This window comes from Rousettus aegyptiacus, unplaced genomic scaffold (genome assembly GCF_014176215.1).
Source record: "Rousettus aegyptiacus isolate mRouAeg1 unplaced genomic scaffold, mRouAeg1.p scaffold_m13_p_10, whole genome shotgun sequence".
Classification (NCBI taxonomy): Eukaryota; Metazoa; Chordata; class Mammalia; order Chiroptera; family Pteropodidae; genus Rousettus; species Rousettus aegyptiacus.
Genome location: NW_023416285.1, coordinates 90599057 through 90617595, shown reverse-complemented (window position 1 = coordinate 90617595; position 18539 = coordinate 90599057). Strand labels below are relative to the sequence as shown.

General features: G+C 40.8%; 1 protein-coding gene across 2 annotated transcripts in view; it reads right to left on the bottom strand.

Moving 5' to 3' along the window:
• The window catches only part of ITGA8 (integrin subunit alpha 8), a 138335-nt gene that overhangs the window by 48345 nt on the left and 71451 nt on the right, over window positions 1-18539 (bottom strand). For both annotated transcript variants that reach the window (XM_036228163.1, XM_016134376.2), the window contains exons 14-21: window positions 17856-17901; window positions 14883-14990; window positions 10543-10598; window positions 9969-10123; window positions 8556-8693; window positions 7991-8058; window positions 6494-6641; window positions 1334-1426 (exon numbers count right to left, since the gene is read on the bottom strand). In XM_036228163.1, coding sequence (XP_036084056.1) covers window positions 1334-1426; window positions 6494-6641; window positions 7991-8058; window positions 8556-8693; window positions 9969-10123; window positions 10543-10598; window positions 14883-14990; window positions 17856-17901 — 812 coding nt within the window. The remainder of the gene's footprint in view (window positions 1-1333; window positions 1427-6493; window positions 6642-7990; window positions 8059-8555; window positions 8694-9968; window positions 10124-10542; window positions 10599-14882; window positions 14991-17855; window positions 17902-18539) is intronic.

The following is an 18539-nucleotide window of genomic DNA, read 5'->3' as shown; positions in this document are numbered from 1 at the left end:
AAAGTTTATCTTTCATTTAAATATTTACTTTTTTGAAATAATAAGTGAGTGAGATTACAGCATGACACCTTTTTTAACTACTCAGGATCAAAGGAATAGGGTTTATTATAGTGTAAAAAAGCAGAAACATTATTGTAGCACCATATCCTAGAGTATAAACTGGGACTAGGTATTACTTGATAGAAAGTTTCAAATGCTCAAATAAATGTGTAAAACACTTGGGCTAAAAGGTTATTAACTGCAAGACTTCTCAGTACCTTTAAAATGCAAGTGTGCACCCGAGTGTCCCAGAGGATGTGATATTCAGCAGTAATCACAGAAATCTTCTCTAAAGGCGTTTCTTAAGGGATTAGCACTCTTTGGAATATAATTTAGGAAGCTATCCTAATAAAAACCTATGCAATTGTAAATTTTCACAATTTTTTTCAAACAAGCCACTTCATCGATAATCATAGACATCTAGTTTAAAATAAAGGAATACGTTTGTTTACTTTATATAATATTTAGTTATGCCGCATTTGTAGATTTCAGGATTTTTTTTTTTCTGCTTTATGACATAAAATAATCACTTCGGTGTTGACATTTATTACAAGAAGTTCCTGTGCATATGCTTGAACTGCATTTCCATAAAATAAATTTGTTGTCTGCAAGTAATCCCGGATGAGAAGTTCCTAGATCTGGAAACAAAGAAAGAAAAAGGAGGAGGAGGAGGAGGTGGAGGAGAGGAAAAACCCGTTTCCTTATTCTTTCCTAAGCACGTTAACAGAACATCATTAACCGTTTCTTTTTCTTGCTATATTTTTCTGTATTATTCTTCAAGTAACATGATAAAGCTGATTCAAAAGCTGAATTATGGTAACATTTTAAGATGAAAATACTGTGGATGTTATTCATTTGGGAGTTATATTAGACATACAAATTTAATCATCTTTGCTAAAAATTTTAATCATATTATTTCTCCAGTCCTTTACTTACATTGTGTTTGTTTTCGAGTACAAAGAAAAAAGTTGTAGTGAAATTCAAAGAAAAAATATTTACAGAAAAAAATCCGTAGTAAAAAACGTCTTCATGGATTTGTTCTGACTTAAAGACACGTGAGAGTAATGTCCAAAGAGAAAGCATATAAAAATATTCGTCTTTTTGTGTTTTTAACCTTAGATTATCCACTCCCTGCTGGTTATAATGCTAAATCCCATTACCTTGGTAATTTCCTGCCTAATTTGTTTTAATTGCTATGTGCTAAATTGCCGAGTGCTAATTGGGGAGCTTTCCATCAGTTCTCTTTAAAATTCAATTAGACAGAAATCAGTGAGGGCTTCTGGTTTTCTCTTACGTTTGTGCCAGCCACCATAGGGTTCCCGAGGTCACACACTACCGTTCTGGTTACATTTTCCATCTTGTACTCACAGCTCAGTGATCGGAACCCCTGCAACAGGAAAGAACACCAGCGTGAGGTTCAGAGGGGCAGAATAAATTACATCCTGTCACAAAAGCAAGGCCGCGGGCGGGAAGGTCCCCTTGATTTCAAACACCTGTGTGGGTAACTGTGCGGAAGAATTTGTGACCATCAGCTCGAAAGAGAAACGCGAGAGAAAAGATGGACGTTCAATATCAGAAAGAAACGCCTTAGATTGGTAACACGTTTACTGTGTTTCCTTGAAGAAGAAAATGCTTTAAGACACTATTCCATATGAACAATTTAGAAATTATTTTCACTGTTGTTAGTGTTAAATTCAGGCCATGAAGATCACAGGTCTTCGACACAACTAAACAAATTTATTCTTGCAAAAGTAATATCTAAGAAGACAGTATCTATAGATTATCATATGACTCAACGGCCATTTGCAGAAGAATTACTTAGTTAGAACACAAATTTCTACACATCAGGGTCTCATTTTGAGATTATACAATCAATCTTAGTTCAAGTCTCTACATACTTAAGAAGGAAAGAGAACACTGTTATGTTTACCCAGTGCTTCCTGTTTCCCTTCTTCCCCCTGTATCCTATTCTGATTAGAATACATAAAATCTCAAGTTTGAAATGGTGCTTAGAACTATGCTGGAGAAGGTCTCAAGGTTACAGCAGACGAGAGCCGGGCGGAAAGGAAGTTTATCTTTGAACTCCTGCCCTGTGCTCACAGCTCCACCTCGTGCCCTCATGTCCCTCCCAGCGAGGTAGAAATCCACACCTTGTTCTCTACCCTGAGCCTTTTCATATTTCAAAGCCTAATGTCCCTGTGGCCCTGCTCTGTTTGCATTCCCCCGGTGTTTCACTCTAACTCATCAAGTGTTACTAACACATCACCTATCACCCTCATTCCCAAAGATAGGTTTGCAATCGGAGGACAAAGGAGCAACTTTTGGGGAGTTTCTGTCCCATGAGACCAGAAGAGAGTGTTCTGAATATGAGGACCACTTATCCATCTATCAGCTCTACTGAAACTTCATTTAAGGAATTAATGTGAAATTCTAAGCAAAAGTTTCAGAAACCATCTTCCATTTCCTTCTTTCTACTTTACTGAGAAAAACCAAGATTCAACACCAAAACAAAGAAAAGCCCAACACAACCCAGATATTTAGCTACAGAATTCTGTCGGTAGATCATACGCTCCGAGAAAATGAGCTTCAGGAGGCAGTGGTTTCTGTCCACTCCCAGGACCTCGAACAGTGTTTGGCACAAAGCGGGAGGAGGTGTGGGGAACTATGGAACAGAAGTAATTTACACGGCTAACTGTAAAGTCCTCTTTCTCAGTCACCCTGGTGGCTGTCCCAACTAACGAGAAAGGAATGAATCGCTAATACCCGGGGGCATCATTTAAGACAGGTTCTTTCCAAATGTGAATGAATGACATGCCAGTCTTCTGATGGAGCTAAGAAATGTATTTTTAAAAAGCTGGTAATCTTCTCTCTTCTCAAAGATAGCTTTAGCATGTATTCAAGTTCTTAAGGATCTATAACTAGCTCTAATTGTACAGAGATATTCTGTGTTGGGATTATTAGCTCAATCCTGAACATAGAAGGAAAAGAAAAAAATAATAACCCAGCAAAAGCTTTAAAAACATGCCCATGTGTCCCCTAAATATAATTCAAGGATTTAGTGTCTATAGTAAACATTTTTATCTTATCTAAAGGTTAAAAGTTATATGTCCTTTTTTTCCAGCTTTCTAGAGGTAGCTTTTCCACATCAAAGATCTTTTCTCTCCTGAGATTCCCCACCCTTTTTTAAAAAATCTTTCTCTCCTCTCTGAGTGACAAAAACAATAATCGTTTTTCTAGATATTTCTTGGTTATTTTCCCCAGCTGTTCCAGGAACACTCCTGCTCTAATTCATTTATAGCTCTTAGGGTATCATTCACTGAAAGTATTTACTGTGCACCTGCTATTTACCAGGCAGTGATAAAAAAGATCCCTCGTCCTCACTGAATTTCCAATTATTATAACAATTGTAATAAGTGATTACAAGCAATTGTAACAAGCAATTGTTCACGAGGAATGGTAACACACAATTAGTAGAGTTTGTTAAGTATTATGGTAGGAGAAATTCATAGTGATAAAGGAGGACACACATATAGATTTCAGCAATTCGAGAGGGCATCGTGAACTAAGTGACATCTAAGCGGATGTGGGCGGGGGGTAGGCAGTAGGGGGGAAGAGGGTGGGAATTGCAAATCAGTGGGTAAGAACAGAGGCCTGGACCTAACCATTGAAATTTCAATCTTGGTTCTGCTACGTAATAGCTGCGTAATTTTGGACATGTTACTGAATTTCTCCTTATCTGTAAAATGGAGATAATGATAGTCTTGACATTTCTCTATAAGGCCGATACAAGGATTAAGTAAATTAAATATATGCACAAGCTCAGAGCAATGCCCAGCCCATAGCAACTGCAAAATAAATGGCTGAGGCCTGCAGGATGAGTAGAAATAAGCAGGATAAAGGGGATGAGGTAGTAGTGTGAATACGTCAGAGAGAAGGAAGTGCAGTACAAGCTCGCTGTGGTGAGAGCATTCACAGGTATTACAGAAACTGAAAAGAAATTCCACCCTGCTGGAATTCAGGATGTGGGGTCAAGGAAAGACTCAGTGAATAGCGAGGAGTCTGCAGGGGCGAGCAGGGCCTCCTTAGTCATCTCAGGGACTTGGACTGTACCCTAAAAGGATGGGGAGCCGATGTGATCAGATTTGCATTTTAGAAAGAGGGCTTTGCCTGCAGGGACGGGACTGGAGACAGGGAGATGGGGAGGTGGATTAGAAGACTGTTAACAGCGATCTCAGAAAAAGATCATGCCGGCCTGGATGAAGGCAGCGACAGTGGCGGTTAGACGGAAAGAGGATAGAAACTGGAGAGATTTAGGACTACCTCAGGCTTCAGACACTGGGTGGATGCTGAGGCCATCCTCGGAGACGGGATACCACGCACGGGGGAAGGCAGAGCGTGAGTGTGGGAAGGTGGAAGGCCTCGCTGTGGACACACTGCGCGTGAGGTGGGTGTGGAAGAGAGGAGTTGGCTGGAGTATAAGGTCCCCAGAACAGACAAATTCACAGAAACAGAAAGTTGAATGGTGGTCACCAGGGGCTGGGGAAAAGGGAATTAGGGAGTTAGCGATTGATGGAGACAGTCTCAGTTTTGCAAGATGCGGACGGATGGTGGTGATGGTTGCACAACAGGGTGACTGTACTTAATGCTACTGAACTGTTCACTTAACAATGGCGAATGCTGTGTATAATTTACTACAACAACAACAGTAATAAAAAGATAAAGCACATAAGCCTTTATTCCTAGAAAAATGTAGAGAAAGAGATGATCAGCATCTACATTTTCGAAGACATAAATGTTTTTCAACAAAAGAATAACGACACTTACAATCAGATAATCCTACCTCGTTTCCCCTTAAGAAAAAATTCTTAAAAGAAAAAACAACTTGAACCCAGTTTAAATAAGATGTAGCCCCAGGGAAATTGATGGAAGAAGAATAGTTAAGGACTCATTTGAGATTGTGGATAATGTCTGTGGATAACATCTGTCTGTCGTAATGCTGACAGCCAAAGATACAAAGGATAAATGCTCTCATGTTTTGGGCAGAGCGAACCAGTCCTTTGCTAAAAGAATGTTTTAGAATAGATGCTTTGTTTAACCAAGTCAGAAGCGGTGTGGCGTGAGGGAAATTGAAATAAAAATGTGAGTGGAGCCCTCGAATGTTTGAAAAAATAACATACTTGGGCTCATTTTTTGGTTTATTTCTGTATTACCTGCATGGAAGTATTTACAGGTGATATTTTTTTCTATAAATTTCTTCAACAGAAACTCATAATGATTCTATGACTGTCAAAGATAACACAATTATTACTAGCCTGGATTTACTTTTCTTTTCTTTCTTTCTTTTTTTTTTTACTAAGGAGATAATTTAACCAAAACAGAAACCATGAAACTAGAGGTATAAATAGAGACTTTTATGTTCTTAATGTTTTTAAATGTCTATAAAATACCAATATTACAACAATTTGTTGACATCTCTGTAGAGGAATTATTTTCCATTAAATTAGTTAATCACCAGAGCGTTCGAACTCCTCAGAGTTTTGGAAACTGGCTGACATTTAATAAATCATAGCTAAATGATCAAATCCACCAGCAAGTCATGCAGGGGTGCCCGCCGTGCCTGGCTCTGTGTGAGGTGCGGTCGGTGACGACTAGGAAAGAATGATCAGCTTGGTTTCCACTCTTAACTGTGAGTCTTTACACTTATGAAAACGAGGCACTGTCTCCAGTATCCTACAATGCATCTGTAATGGCTTTTCAGACCAACCCATGATAAACACAGAAGAACCAGCAGATACTCTGAGTGGGAAAATTCACATTTCTGATACGGAAGGAAGGAGTATAAAAATCATCGGTGTCAGTTTAATAGACAGAGGCATTGAAGGACTGGCAAATGACAAAGACCTGGCTTTCCTTGGTCCCAGTCCCGAAAAGGTGGACCAAGAAGAAAGAAAAATGAACGTGTTTCCTTCCCAGTGCCTGTCTAAGCTGTTATCGGGGCTCAGCTGGGGTTGGCCGGACTTGCCTCCGTGAGCAGTAATGAGAACCAGACCTCCTGGGACCTGCTTGAAACTTAAAGGAACTCAAAACAAAGGCCCCGAAACAGCCAGCGAGGGTGGGAGTTAGCCCGGGAATTTAGCTGATAAATCTATCAGTCGGTAAGCCGCTTCTTGCAGCCAGTTCTGTTCTCGTCCTTGCTTCAGCGCTCACACTTTGGCCAATTTATTTTTGCGCTGTGGCCAAGAAAGATAATACTGCTTGAGTCTGTCCCCCTTCCTGGCTCATCACTATTATGAAAAATAATAGTAAAAATAAAAACTAAAAATATAAGTAAGGTGCCGTTTCATTCTCTTTTATTTAAGAAGAAACTCTGAGCTATGATGGATCTAGTTAACACTGACTCTACTTCAAAAATATGCCTAGGTCTTCACTACTTCAAGTAACTCGTAGGCATTACCTTGATGCTGCGTTCGATCCCCACATAATCTGCCTCTTCCGGTATTATCACGAAGAGTTCAGCTTCATAGGCGCCTTCTCCTTCATTTCTTGCATTGATCATGAGCATAAGGTGATTTTCATCTCCGACGATGACCTGATGCTTATCTCTAGATATGCGGTTTAAAAGGAATCATTAGATACTATACTTCTCTGCATTCACGGGTATCTTATTTAAGGATTTATCTGGGAGGAAAAGAAGAAAGATGGGAAAACGCAAGACAAAAAGCAGATGGATTGTCATGAAGGGGCGGCAAGAAGAATCGTAAGAACCATGTTTGGATGGGAAGGGCAAGGAAATACCCGATGACGTGCTGGTAAATGTTTAGCAACCAGTTCTTAAAAGAAAATAAATAGAAATACTGGTTTGTAGCATTTGCTGATTCTAGTGGTGTAAACCCTTCCAACTGTGGTCAATTTCAAGCTACCGACATATTTAACAACCTACCGGCAAAAATTCTAGAAAATTTAGCAATTGGCTCACAAGCCAGAATGAGGCAACTCTAGCACATTCCTGAAAACATCCGAGAGGAAGAAGATCGACAGCGGGAGAAACGGGAGGGAGAGAGTGTAAAAACCCAGAAGTCGGACGTGTAATGCGAAGTGGACAATAAGAGGGAAGAAAGAGGCAGATAAAAGATCGCAAATAATTGATCGAGGTGTTTTGAGGAAATTTCATTCACTCCAAATTTCTAATTGAACCACCATTGGGAAATGGGTTTCATTTTTGACCCTTAATCGAAGCGATCGCTTTGGACACTGGCTCAATGGTGACGTTTAGAGAAAATCTCTTTGGGAGAGTACCAAGTAGATTCCAATCCCTGGCAGTGGCCAGGTCCCGGGGGTGGGGGTGGAGGAGCCTTTCCGCCTGAGGATGTTTTATATCCTAGTCCCATTTCTTTCCATAGCATAGTGTGGCGTAATTATGGACTGGTCCCTCTCCGTTACAGGCAGCTGGGAAGCCCTTCGATTCTCATTTGATTTGGTGACACCTGCTTTACTCCATGGCGTGCCACCACATTTTTTTTTTTTCAGTAACTTAAATTTGATTTTGTTTTGACAATTTTGAGGATGTCTTTGAGTCATGGGGTGCTTCAAAAACCAGACTGCGAAGGTGTCGAGAGAAGCAGTCTGTTTGAATCCTTTGCCCACAGAACTGAGACAAGTAAATACAACCTGAACCACCTCACGGATGAGTTTACTTTGAACAAAAACATTTTTTCCCCCCACTTTTGCTGAAAGATGAAACAGCCCGGGCAAGATCTTAGGGTGTGTCACTTGACACCAACCAACCCGAACCCGACCCGAACTCGAAGTGTAGCCAAGCTCAAGAATTTCACGCAGTGATTTTTTTCTTTTTCTGGTAGTAGCTGGAAGTGTATAGTTTCTCCAGAGACGCTTTAAATAAACACCTGTATTCCATTAGATAAAATGCACACGTTTGTTTATTGAAACTTACGGTCTAGCTGACAGCTTCAAGTCAGGGATGCATAGATTGTCTTCTCCGCACTCCACCAGGATGTGAGCCTGTGTTGTGCAAACACGCACCAGGAGTGAGACGGGGAAACCTGAATCACACCCTTTTTCTTGAAAATTATAAACGATTCTACGAATTAAACCAAACGCTTTCATTTCAGGAGGCATGATTCTTCTACCCAGCTAGAAACGCTTTATTAGGCGGTAACCCCTCCACGAGTTTGGGCGAGTTTACAGAAGCGCCCAATTCCATTCGTTCTGAAATGTCTGTAAAGTACTACTCCCGCGATGTTTTGAGGATTACAGGCTGTATTGCGCCCGTTACAGCCATAGTTTGAACAACTTAAATCTGGGTTGCATAAGGGGATGGGCTTCCGAAAACACAATGATGCAGTGTTTCAGGAAACAACGTTAGGAAAATCCCCCAAAATGTTACATGTTTGTGCACAGGAACGAAAACAAAAGGGGCCGCATTCCACCCTGAGGCCACAGGAGCAGTGCCCAAGGCCTGACTGAGAATGTGCTGCGGAGGACCATCAAGCACCTACCTGTTCGGTGACGACATTTTCCCTGTAGTGGTTCAATATTGGTTTCACCTCTAGGCCTTGCTTCAAGGTGGACTCGTCCAAACTGTAATTCAGATGAATGTTGATTGGCGATAGTTTATCTCGGAATTCAGTTTCGTCCTAGGGAAAATAATCACAAATTCAAGAAAGCGTCTGTGATAATAGCTGCAAGATGTTGGCCTGTGAAAGGCATTTGACTGCAGTCAGTGAACATGAATGATGAAGTAATCATCACCCCAGCGAGCTTTAGCACACACTAGTGGATGCGGTATGTAGTCGTCAGCTTAATTAATATATATTCAGGGATGAATCATTTAGCACTGTGGCTTCTCTGGAATATATACTTCTAGATATAACCTTCGGGTTCTCCATTTTTTCAAAACTTACACAGATTGGTCAAATTGCAAAGCAAAAAAAAAATCATATTTATATATGCAGTAAATGTCATTGAATTGGGATTCTTATTTTCATGAAGTCGGTAGGATTTGAGTCCTCTTGGGCTCAGAGGAAGAAGACATCTTGATTCTCCTCCTCCCTTCTCTCCTCAAGCCCTGGTTTGCCTGAACTTCAAAACACCTTCGGCACATTTGAAGTTCCCTCAGCGGGGAAAAAAAATGCAGAACTCCTGCCAGGCGAGTGGTCAGCACTGGCAGCAGCGCGCCCTGAGCACCGAGGGCTTACATCCCGAGCCGGCCATGCCTGCTGAGGTTGTGTGCCAGTCACCGTCACGCTGAGACCCAAGGCTCACACGCCCAGCTTTCTGTTCTGGAGTGTCTTGGTACACTCTGCCTCCCCCCGGTGTCCCCTCACTCACCGTGAGAGGGGACAAAATGGGGAAGAGCGCTACCTCGCACCTGCTAGGATGATGGGCTCATCGCATCATGAATGGTTTGGCTTTTTAAATTTCATGGTTGGTTTGCGAGTTATTGTGAAAATCCCTTGCTTTAACGTATCATTATAAATGACTTTTTAAATAAAGGCTTTGAATACCTAAACGTTTTTTTGTTTTATTTTTTTTTCTCCTGAGTTGGCTCTGAAATGCACCTTGGTAAAATCTGGCCAAACATACTCACGTAGCAGAAAAATTTAAATCACTTGTGTTTAAACTTTTTTTTTCTTTTTTTGGTGGGGGAGGCAGAAATGAAAGCCCCCTGAGTTACCGCTATTCTGAAGAAAAATGCACAAAACAAAAAGGAAGCCGTGGGCATCAACGGCAATGCATCATTGGGTTCGCGGACCTTAGGCTCAGAGAGGGGCGTGTACGTCCTGAAAAATAAACCTTCCTCCGGAAAAACCGAAAACGGGGCGTGGACGAGCGCGCTGGGGAAACGGAGGAAAACGGCTGGGATTTGGTTTCGAGGGCGGGAGGCCGCGAGGCGGCGCTGGGACACTGACCCGCAGGTAGACGGTGAAGTCGCGGCACGGGCGGGAGCCCTGCCGCCTCGTCGCCAGCCGGAAGACCAGACGTGACTGATGGTTGTCCAGGAAGAGCGTGCGTTTGATGGCGCCTTTCTGCTTCAGAGAATCTAACTCCACCTCCGCGGTCAGGCCTGCAGGACAGAGAGGAAGCAGGTGTCACCCGCGAAGGAGAAGGGGTCCGTGAAGACAGCACCGGGTCAGGCGTAGGAGTTCCGATTTCAACTCGCTTACGCAGAAAACATTTTTTTTTCTCATAGTTAGGATCAAAAACAACACAGGAGCTGAGAAAAATCATAAAAAATACTCCCCAAGCTAAAAAAAAAAAAACTTGTTTTGCAGTGGTTTTACACAAATCGTCATCACCCCCCAACAATTACATCTGTTTTTATAGATAACATTAATACTCATTATTCAAGTAATATTTATGCAGAAGTTCCCATGTATACGCTAGCAATCTTGGTATTAATAAATACCGTTAAAAGTTTTATGTGGTCTGCAGAGAAATGCTGCTTAGTACAGGACGGGAGCATGAAAATGAAAACGTGCTCACCTATTGTGTCTGAAATGCTCTGGCCCGCTGCAGATGCACATGCTCTTAAGGAAAAGCTGTGGAAAATGGTAGTCAATCATTTATTGGTTAATACAGTTTTGAATCTGAAGTAGAACTCTTTCTCCGCCTCACCCCAGGTAAAATGTATACATCATTTTCCTCTACTCTTATTACATACACAACTAAAAAATGAATAAGCATATATTTATTTATCAATACATATTTACTATATATATACATATTTATATATTCTAGCAGTTGGTCGCAACACTAACATAATTAAGACAGGTGACATTATTACATATGATGGTAATACTTGAAAATATTACTAGCAGGTAGCTGATTTAATCAGTGGATTGAGTAATCAATTACTTGCCGCCTTTATTCAATGAATGAATATCTTCCCTGTGCCAGGAAGTGAAGAACCAGACAGTACACAGGGGAACAGCTAGGGGCCGAGCCTGAAGATAGCTAAGACCCCATTTGAGGAACCTGAGTGGTGGGTGCATTGAAGCAAGAGGGAGAGAGCAGGGCTCTGAAAGTCATGGTCAGTTTGGATTTAATCCTAAGAAGTATGGCGCACCACAGTGTGATTAACCCATGTTAATCACACTGGAAGGGAACGAGACCTGGGCGGTGACTTGCCAGGGGTGTGCTACAATTTGAGGCAGAAACCCTAGAAGGGAGAGGGCAGAAAGAGAAAGGGCATAAGGAGCCTCGTAGAGTGGCTGTCTCAAGCGTGGCAGGCCCAATGATACGTCACAAAAAGACAGTAAAAAGAGGGTAGATGTGCTCAAGAGGCACTTTGTAGTTTTGCTTTGAACATGACCCACACTCAATTCAGAGAGATGCCTGCCATGGCTTGTAAGATGACCTGCACTTGGCCTGTTCCGTGGCCATGGAGGGAGTAAGGAATGGCCGGGGGACAGCGCCTGACTTGGCTGAACGGGCCCTCCTTCCTCCTGAAAAATTTCAAGCCCTAACAGCCAGAATTTGAGAGGAGGCTTTTTCACGTTTCTAAGAAAGTAAAAATATAAGAAAATACTTAAGTATGATTTAATGACGCTCTTTACATTTTTACCAGTAAAATACTATAGTATGATTAGAATATTTCGGCAGAATCCAAAAGGAGTAAATAATTCCTAATCATACTTTAATTATGTGTCAGCTTCCTGTGTCAAACATAATGAAAATGTGTCACATCTGGGATTCATCTATCTACCGTGACCTCAGTCAATGTTTCCCTTCAGGGCAAATAATTTGCCACATGCCATTAAGCAAAAAGTTTCCTGAGATGTCTCTGCTATTACAGCGTTTTTACCGCTTCCCTGGAGGAATCAAAATTCCAGCCCACTCCTGCTTCAATTAGAATTGTTCAAGAAAGACGAATAGTTAATTGCATCTTTAAATTTTTTAGCAGGTCTGGCTAAAAAAATGGAATTTTTTTTTCTATGTCCAGTGATTTTGGAAGTACTTGGTTTCAAAGAAAGCTGTGAGCTATTATTAAAATTGTTCATTGAATTAAAATTTCAAACTAGAAATTATGGTCATATTCAGTATGGTGCATTATAATCTGAATAGGACTGATTAGAAAAACAACAAAAAAGCACATTAAATGGACTCAGTTCCTTCATTACGAAAATTCAAAATGAACCTCTTTGTCTATAGTATTTCCGATATGTCAGAGGCAGAACAATCCACTATAATCCTCTAATATTTGTCCTAACCCAATGCTATAAAGGTTGGAATAATGAATGTGACATGTAACAGTGCTCATAGTCATGAATGATGGAGAAAGATGAGATGAACTAAAACAGGATTTAAAAGTACAAAGCGATGCATTTTTCAATCTCACCAATTCAGTACTATTTCATTGATAGCAAATGTCAGAATTTACATAAAGTTAGGCATATCCGAAGTTTTTTTCAGATTTGAAAAGTGGATAGTTACAGACTTTTACATTTATAAAATGAAAAATTTTTACTGAGTAGTTTTTATTTTTCTGATTTGTTAATAACAGTTGTATCGAGAATTCCTGAGCTGGCTTTATGTTTTCATTTTGAATTTAAAAATTCTAGTAGCAGATACTTTATAAAACTACACAGCTGTTTGAAAGACGCAGAAATTCACATGGGTGGACATGAAGAACTATTTCCCAGTTAGAGTTTACTTAATAGTTTTCAGATGTAGAGTACAAGGCTATATCAAATACAGATCAAAATTACGGAAAAGAAAATCAACGAATGTCTTTCAATCATTTTTGAAAAACTGAGCTAAATTCCTAGAACAAACTAAAAAGCTATCAGAGAAACACATTCTAGAATGAATCAACTATTAACTTTCCTTTTTCAGAAGTTCCGAGCCACTGTTCAAAATTTTTGAATGTGAAAATGAAACATCTTTCAAGGAATGCAACAGAATCAAAAAAATAATCGCAAAGGCGTATACTTTACATCTGCCACCTTAACCGATTGCATTTTATCTTAATATGATTTAATGCAACAAGAAAAGTGGGTCATGAAAAGATATTTTCTTGTTATAAAGTAAGTCTTTTCATAGAACCAGATAATACAATCTGTTAAAATACTTAAATTTTATAAAAATACTCAAATCCTTAGGAAAAAATGATCTAGTTTGAAATAACAACACTTATACCAGAGTGTGTCACATATACTTAAAAGTATTCAGCCTGGAGTCCATTCAGCTGTGAGTGTGCAAACAAGGCTGTCTGGAGAAATACTGAATTTTTGATACTCATGCCCAAGTAGCTCTCACAGCTTGTTTCAAGTTCATTTAATCATGCCAGGGTTAAGGATGGATGCTAGCTCTTTCGCATATTTTCTCAAGTCAGGTTTTCATTATAATATTTTATGGTTTTAAACCATTTAAAAATGCGCTCAGGGCATTTCCCAGCTACTTTCAAAAAAGCTGGTTAAGGAAAAGACAGGCCTCCAGGAAAGGGGAGCTCCCAACAAAGGATTTTTTTTCAAAAAATTCTTCAGGGTCCTTCTCTTCCCTCACCCTCTACCCTCAAAGCCTTGGACTCCAGTATGAACCACTGTCAAAAGGCCATCAACAACACGCCAAAATTGGCTAGAAATACTGTAGCTTCTTTAGGTCAAGACTGGTGTGTTCTGCATTCTGACATTCTCAGGAACCAAACGTACTGCCTGAGTTTGACCACCTTTTCTGAAAAATAAGGGCACTTCTCGAACACTCAAAGAATTTGTTGATTTTCCAGAGGATATACCCTGCTGGCATTACCCAGTAGGGACAGACTTCTGACCTCTGAGGATCTACATACTAGAAACAAAGTGGCTGTGTTCTAATCAGATTCCATTTCATAGTTCCTTCGGAAAGGTTCAAAAGGAACGGTTTAGAAGCTATATAAGCCACACTCTCCTATGGCCCCGACAGAGGAACCAGAATTCTCCTGCTATTCCTGATGACAAGATCGTGGTGACAAAAATGTAGGTTAGGACACAAAACTCTGTATTTTTATAACGTTCACTTTCTCTCTAAGTGTTCATGCTAAGTTAGAAAATTGCCATCTGTTTTCAGCATGGGAAACCAGGTAATTTAACACAAGCTCAACTATTAAAAGAAAAAGATATTCCATGTATCTGAAAATTGGTATTCAAAGCATATACAGATGCAAAAGTCAAGGTATTTTATGTTTTTAGTTTGGTTAATGTTACTTTTAATAAGCCAAGAATCTAAAAGAGATTCCCAAGATTTGCTTCATTGAAAAATTTCCCAACTGTTTTTATACAGTTTACTCTTAAAGAAGGTGGGAGTTAAGGTCGCTGACCCAAGTGGTTGACTCTACACTTGGTCCTTCGTATTTGTGGATTCAACCAACCACTGACCAAAACAGTGTTTTAGATCTGTGGTTGGGAATCTGAGGCTGGGAATGCAAAAGCACTGTTTTCGATCAGTGGATATTTGAATCCAAGAATGGGAAACCTGCAGACAGTAAGGGCTGACTGTATTTATTGGAAAAAAAAGTCTGTGTATAAGCAGACCTGCACGGTTCGAACCCCTGCCATTCGTGAGGTGGCTGTACTTCTCATTTCACCGGAGCCTGTAGTTTGGAGAAGGAGCCTTCATGGGAAGAGTTGACAGCAAAAGATCAGCATCGTGTTATAGATCTTTGCTTTTTTTTTTTTCTTGAAAGACTAATGCTGTGCTACTCAAATTTGGAGCATGCACCTGCAGCATCAACATCTTCTTGGAGCTTTATTTTCAGAAGTACAGAGTGTCAGGTCCCAACCCCGACCTATGAACCCAGAAGCTGTATCTTCACAAGATCACCAGGAGATTCGCATGGATTGACTCACCAGGCCACAGGGGTTGTAGACTCTGGAATCTGGCAAGTTTTATTTTCCAGATTGATGATCACTGGGTGGAGCAGGAGCTGGGCATCCACCGTCACCACTGGCCTTGCTCTGCAGGGAGAAAACACGGGTTTAAATGAGTCGCAGGAGCCACAGGCAGAAGCCCACTCCGTTTCTAGAAGCCACTGCCAACATTTCCAGCCTTCACACCAAGAATCTGCATGAACAAGTGGGCACCAAACTCAGCTAATTGCATTTGGTAGCCCTGAGTACAAATAAAGGATGTCTTTGACTCGTCAAGGAAGGCCACATTCATATACCTACTTTGTTTATGGAGTAAGTAGGCTCATGGTATTTTGGTGATATTGCTGTGAAATATTGCTACTTTATCTATAGCCACATTCAAGGAAAAACATCATCCTACAGTCACTCGTGTCTCTAAGTACTTGACTTTTGCGAATTTTCTCACGGCCTTACTGGTTGATGGCATTTTAGCCTTGTTATTTTCTAGCCGAGCTTCACAGATTTAGCTAAAGATATGAGGGTGGGTCGACAGGATCATTCTGTACTTCACACAGAGCATTGGTTCTCAATCCTAATTGTACCATAACAGCATCTGAGGAGCTTTAAAACAGGTAGTAGTATGCCCAGGCCCCACCACAGGTAAATCAAGTCAGAACCCCAGGGGGTGTCAGGGCCAGGCACTGGAGTGTCAAACAAACCTTCCAGGTGGTTCAAACGTGCAGCCAAGTCGAGGAGAAGAACTAAGACATAGTAAACTCGGTTCTCACCACCCAGGCGAGTGTAAGCAGATGAGAATGTAAGTCATAGGGAAAGGGGACGGGGCAAATTTTAAAACTCAATTCCCGGATATGACAGCTGGGAGCCGAGTCCCCAGATGAGAACATGAAACGGTCCTGAATCGCATGCATTGTCCTCTGACAGGTGGAAGGGTTGTTCCTTGAGGCAGAGTGTTGTCTTAGGACACAATTCGAAACAATTTCTTGGCTACGTAACTTTGTTTTCAGTATTGTGTTAGCTCTAGTCCTCGGAAAAGCAGACGGTAAGACAGGATTAGACCTGCAAGACGTTTAGCGTGGCAGACGTCTATGAAGAACAAAGGGGAGGGCACGGAGGAGGCTGCGAGCCGGTGGTCAGACTGGGGTGCAGGGCTGATCCCTGTGCAGGAGCGAGGGGAGAAAAGGGGATCCAGCAAGGAAGCTCCAGCCAGGGCCGTGGGGGTCCTTGAGCTGAAGATGCTCATGGAGGAGCCACATGCCTCACAGGAATAGGCCTGTATTTATATCCTTGTTGTAATTGGCTGGGCACAGTCCGTGGAGAACATGACCTTGGCGCAAATGTGGTGGTGGATTCAGAGCGTAGCAGCTGGACCAGGAGTCCGTTTCGCCCCATCGGCTCTAAACGAGTGTGTCCTGTCGGTGGCCACAAACACAGCCTCACCCTTCTGGTACTTTGACAGTTTCAATAACCTGGTTCTCTGTAACCTGAAGCGGAGAGTGGCTGGTATAAATCAGCCCTCTGAGTGTGTCTTGGGACAGATGAAGATGCAAATCTTGCCTACTTAAGAAAACCTAACTTTAGAACCTCTGAGAGTTGAGCTGGGTTGTTAGCATGATGTGTCCAGAACACCTGTGTCTGGTCTCTGCCTTTTGCCTCCATATCCTGACCTAGCATCTTGCATTCCTATCAAACTTTACGAGAAAAAAGAATCTGTCTAAAACGTTTGAGCACCAACTGTCTACCAGTTACTATTCTGTGTACTTTACGTGCAGATTCTCACTTAATTCTTTTAACAAAACTAACCTTATAAAGTAAATGTTGTTTCCCCCATTTTATATATGAAAAATCAGAGGCTCAGAAAGTTATAGGAACTTGCCCAAGACTATAAATTTTGAACGTGTGGAATAACCAGGGTTTTGAAGCCAGACATGTCAAATGTGAACTGTTGTTCATCGTTTGCTCTTGGTGGCTATGAATTCCTGGTACTTTCTAGTCTCTAACTTAATGTCCGCACTTAATTATAGAAACCAGGGTACACAGTAACATTCTCTTACTCCATATTTCCTCTCTATAAGCACATTGTAATGCATTTCCAAAGCAAAGGGAAGCATTCAAATATAGTGACATCTAAAAAGTGCGTCATTTTTTAAGTCCTGCCAAGATTCATATCTTATTTAAAATTGTGTTAGTAGGGGCTGGACGTTATGAGGTATGGGAATAAAAAGACAAGGAGATGAAAGAAAAGAAAAAAAAATCGAGAACAAAAATTTCTCTAAAGTTCAAAAAGAACATCTGAATGTTCTCCAAAATAAATAGTTGGGATATACTCTTTTAGGGAAAACTAGCAATAAAAAGGAAACACATTTGAAACAATTAGAAAAACCTATCCATTGATAGATGAATGGATAAAGCAAATGTGGTGGGTATATGTAAGATAGAATATTATTCGGCCCTAAAAAGGAAATCTTGCCATTGAAACAACATGGAAGGACCTTGAGACCATTATCCTAAGTGAAAAAAGTTCAGACGCAATACCATATGGTCTCATTTACATGTGGAATCTAAGGGAAAAAAAAATCAAAAACCAGAAAACATACGCTAGATACAGAGAATGGATTGGTGGTGGCCACAAGCGGGGGCGGGGGAGGGGCGGAGTGAGGTGGTGTGGGTCAGGGGCTAAATGCCGTTATAAAATAAAAGTCCTGGGACGTAATGTACAGCATGTGACTGTAGTTAACAACACCGTATTACATATTCAAAATTTGCTAAGAAGGTAGATCTTAGAAGTCCTCACCACAAGAAAAAGATTGTAACTGGCGATGGACGGTAACTAGACTTATGGTGGTGATCGTGGCACACTACATACAAATACTGACTCACGTACATCCGAAACTAATGTAATGTTATATCTCAATTATATCGCAATACAACATTTGCATACCGCCAGACACATACCTGTAAACAGCTACTTTTCCTGTTCCAAATGCACCCACAATTAAATCTAGAAAAGACAAAAACACAAAACATACACACAAATTTTATAGAAACGATTCAAGCCCATAATCATAACTAGCACACAGAGCATCCTGAAATGCTGGCTGCAGAGTGAGAGTCATACAAATAAGAATAGCACATTGCTCCTTTGTTCAGACATTCTTGGAAAGATGTTGGAACTTCCCTGTAATCGCTCAATGACAAATAAAGCAGTAGACCTCAAACCCTTCTGGACGTAGGAAGCCCAGCTTTCTAGAAATGCTTTAAGGAACTCATCGTAACACCATTTCTCCCATCCTCAGATTCAAGACACACATCTTAAGGAAAACAAAAGGGGAAAAGCATGTGCTTAGTCCCTACTGTGAATCAGGCTGTTTAAACATAGGGTTTTATTATTCCCCTGCCAATAACAACCCTACTTACTAGGCAATTAGTATTACCAATGAGGAGGTTGGACATTTGCCTGTCATTTTGACCCAACCATTTGCTCTTTACAAATAGTGTGGGTGGTGGGTATACTGTTGGCAAAGTAATCAGTAGTATATGAATTAACTGGCATATCATTATAACGATCTTAAATAACAACGGTAACAACACATAGTGCATCCTGGACACTTACTCTAGGCTAGGAATTCTTCTAAACAG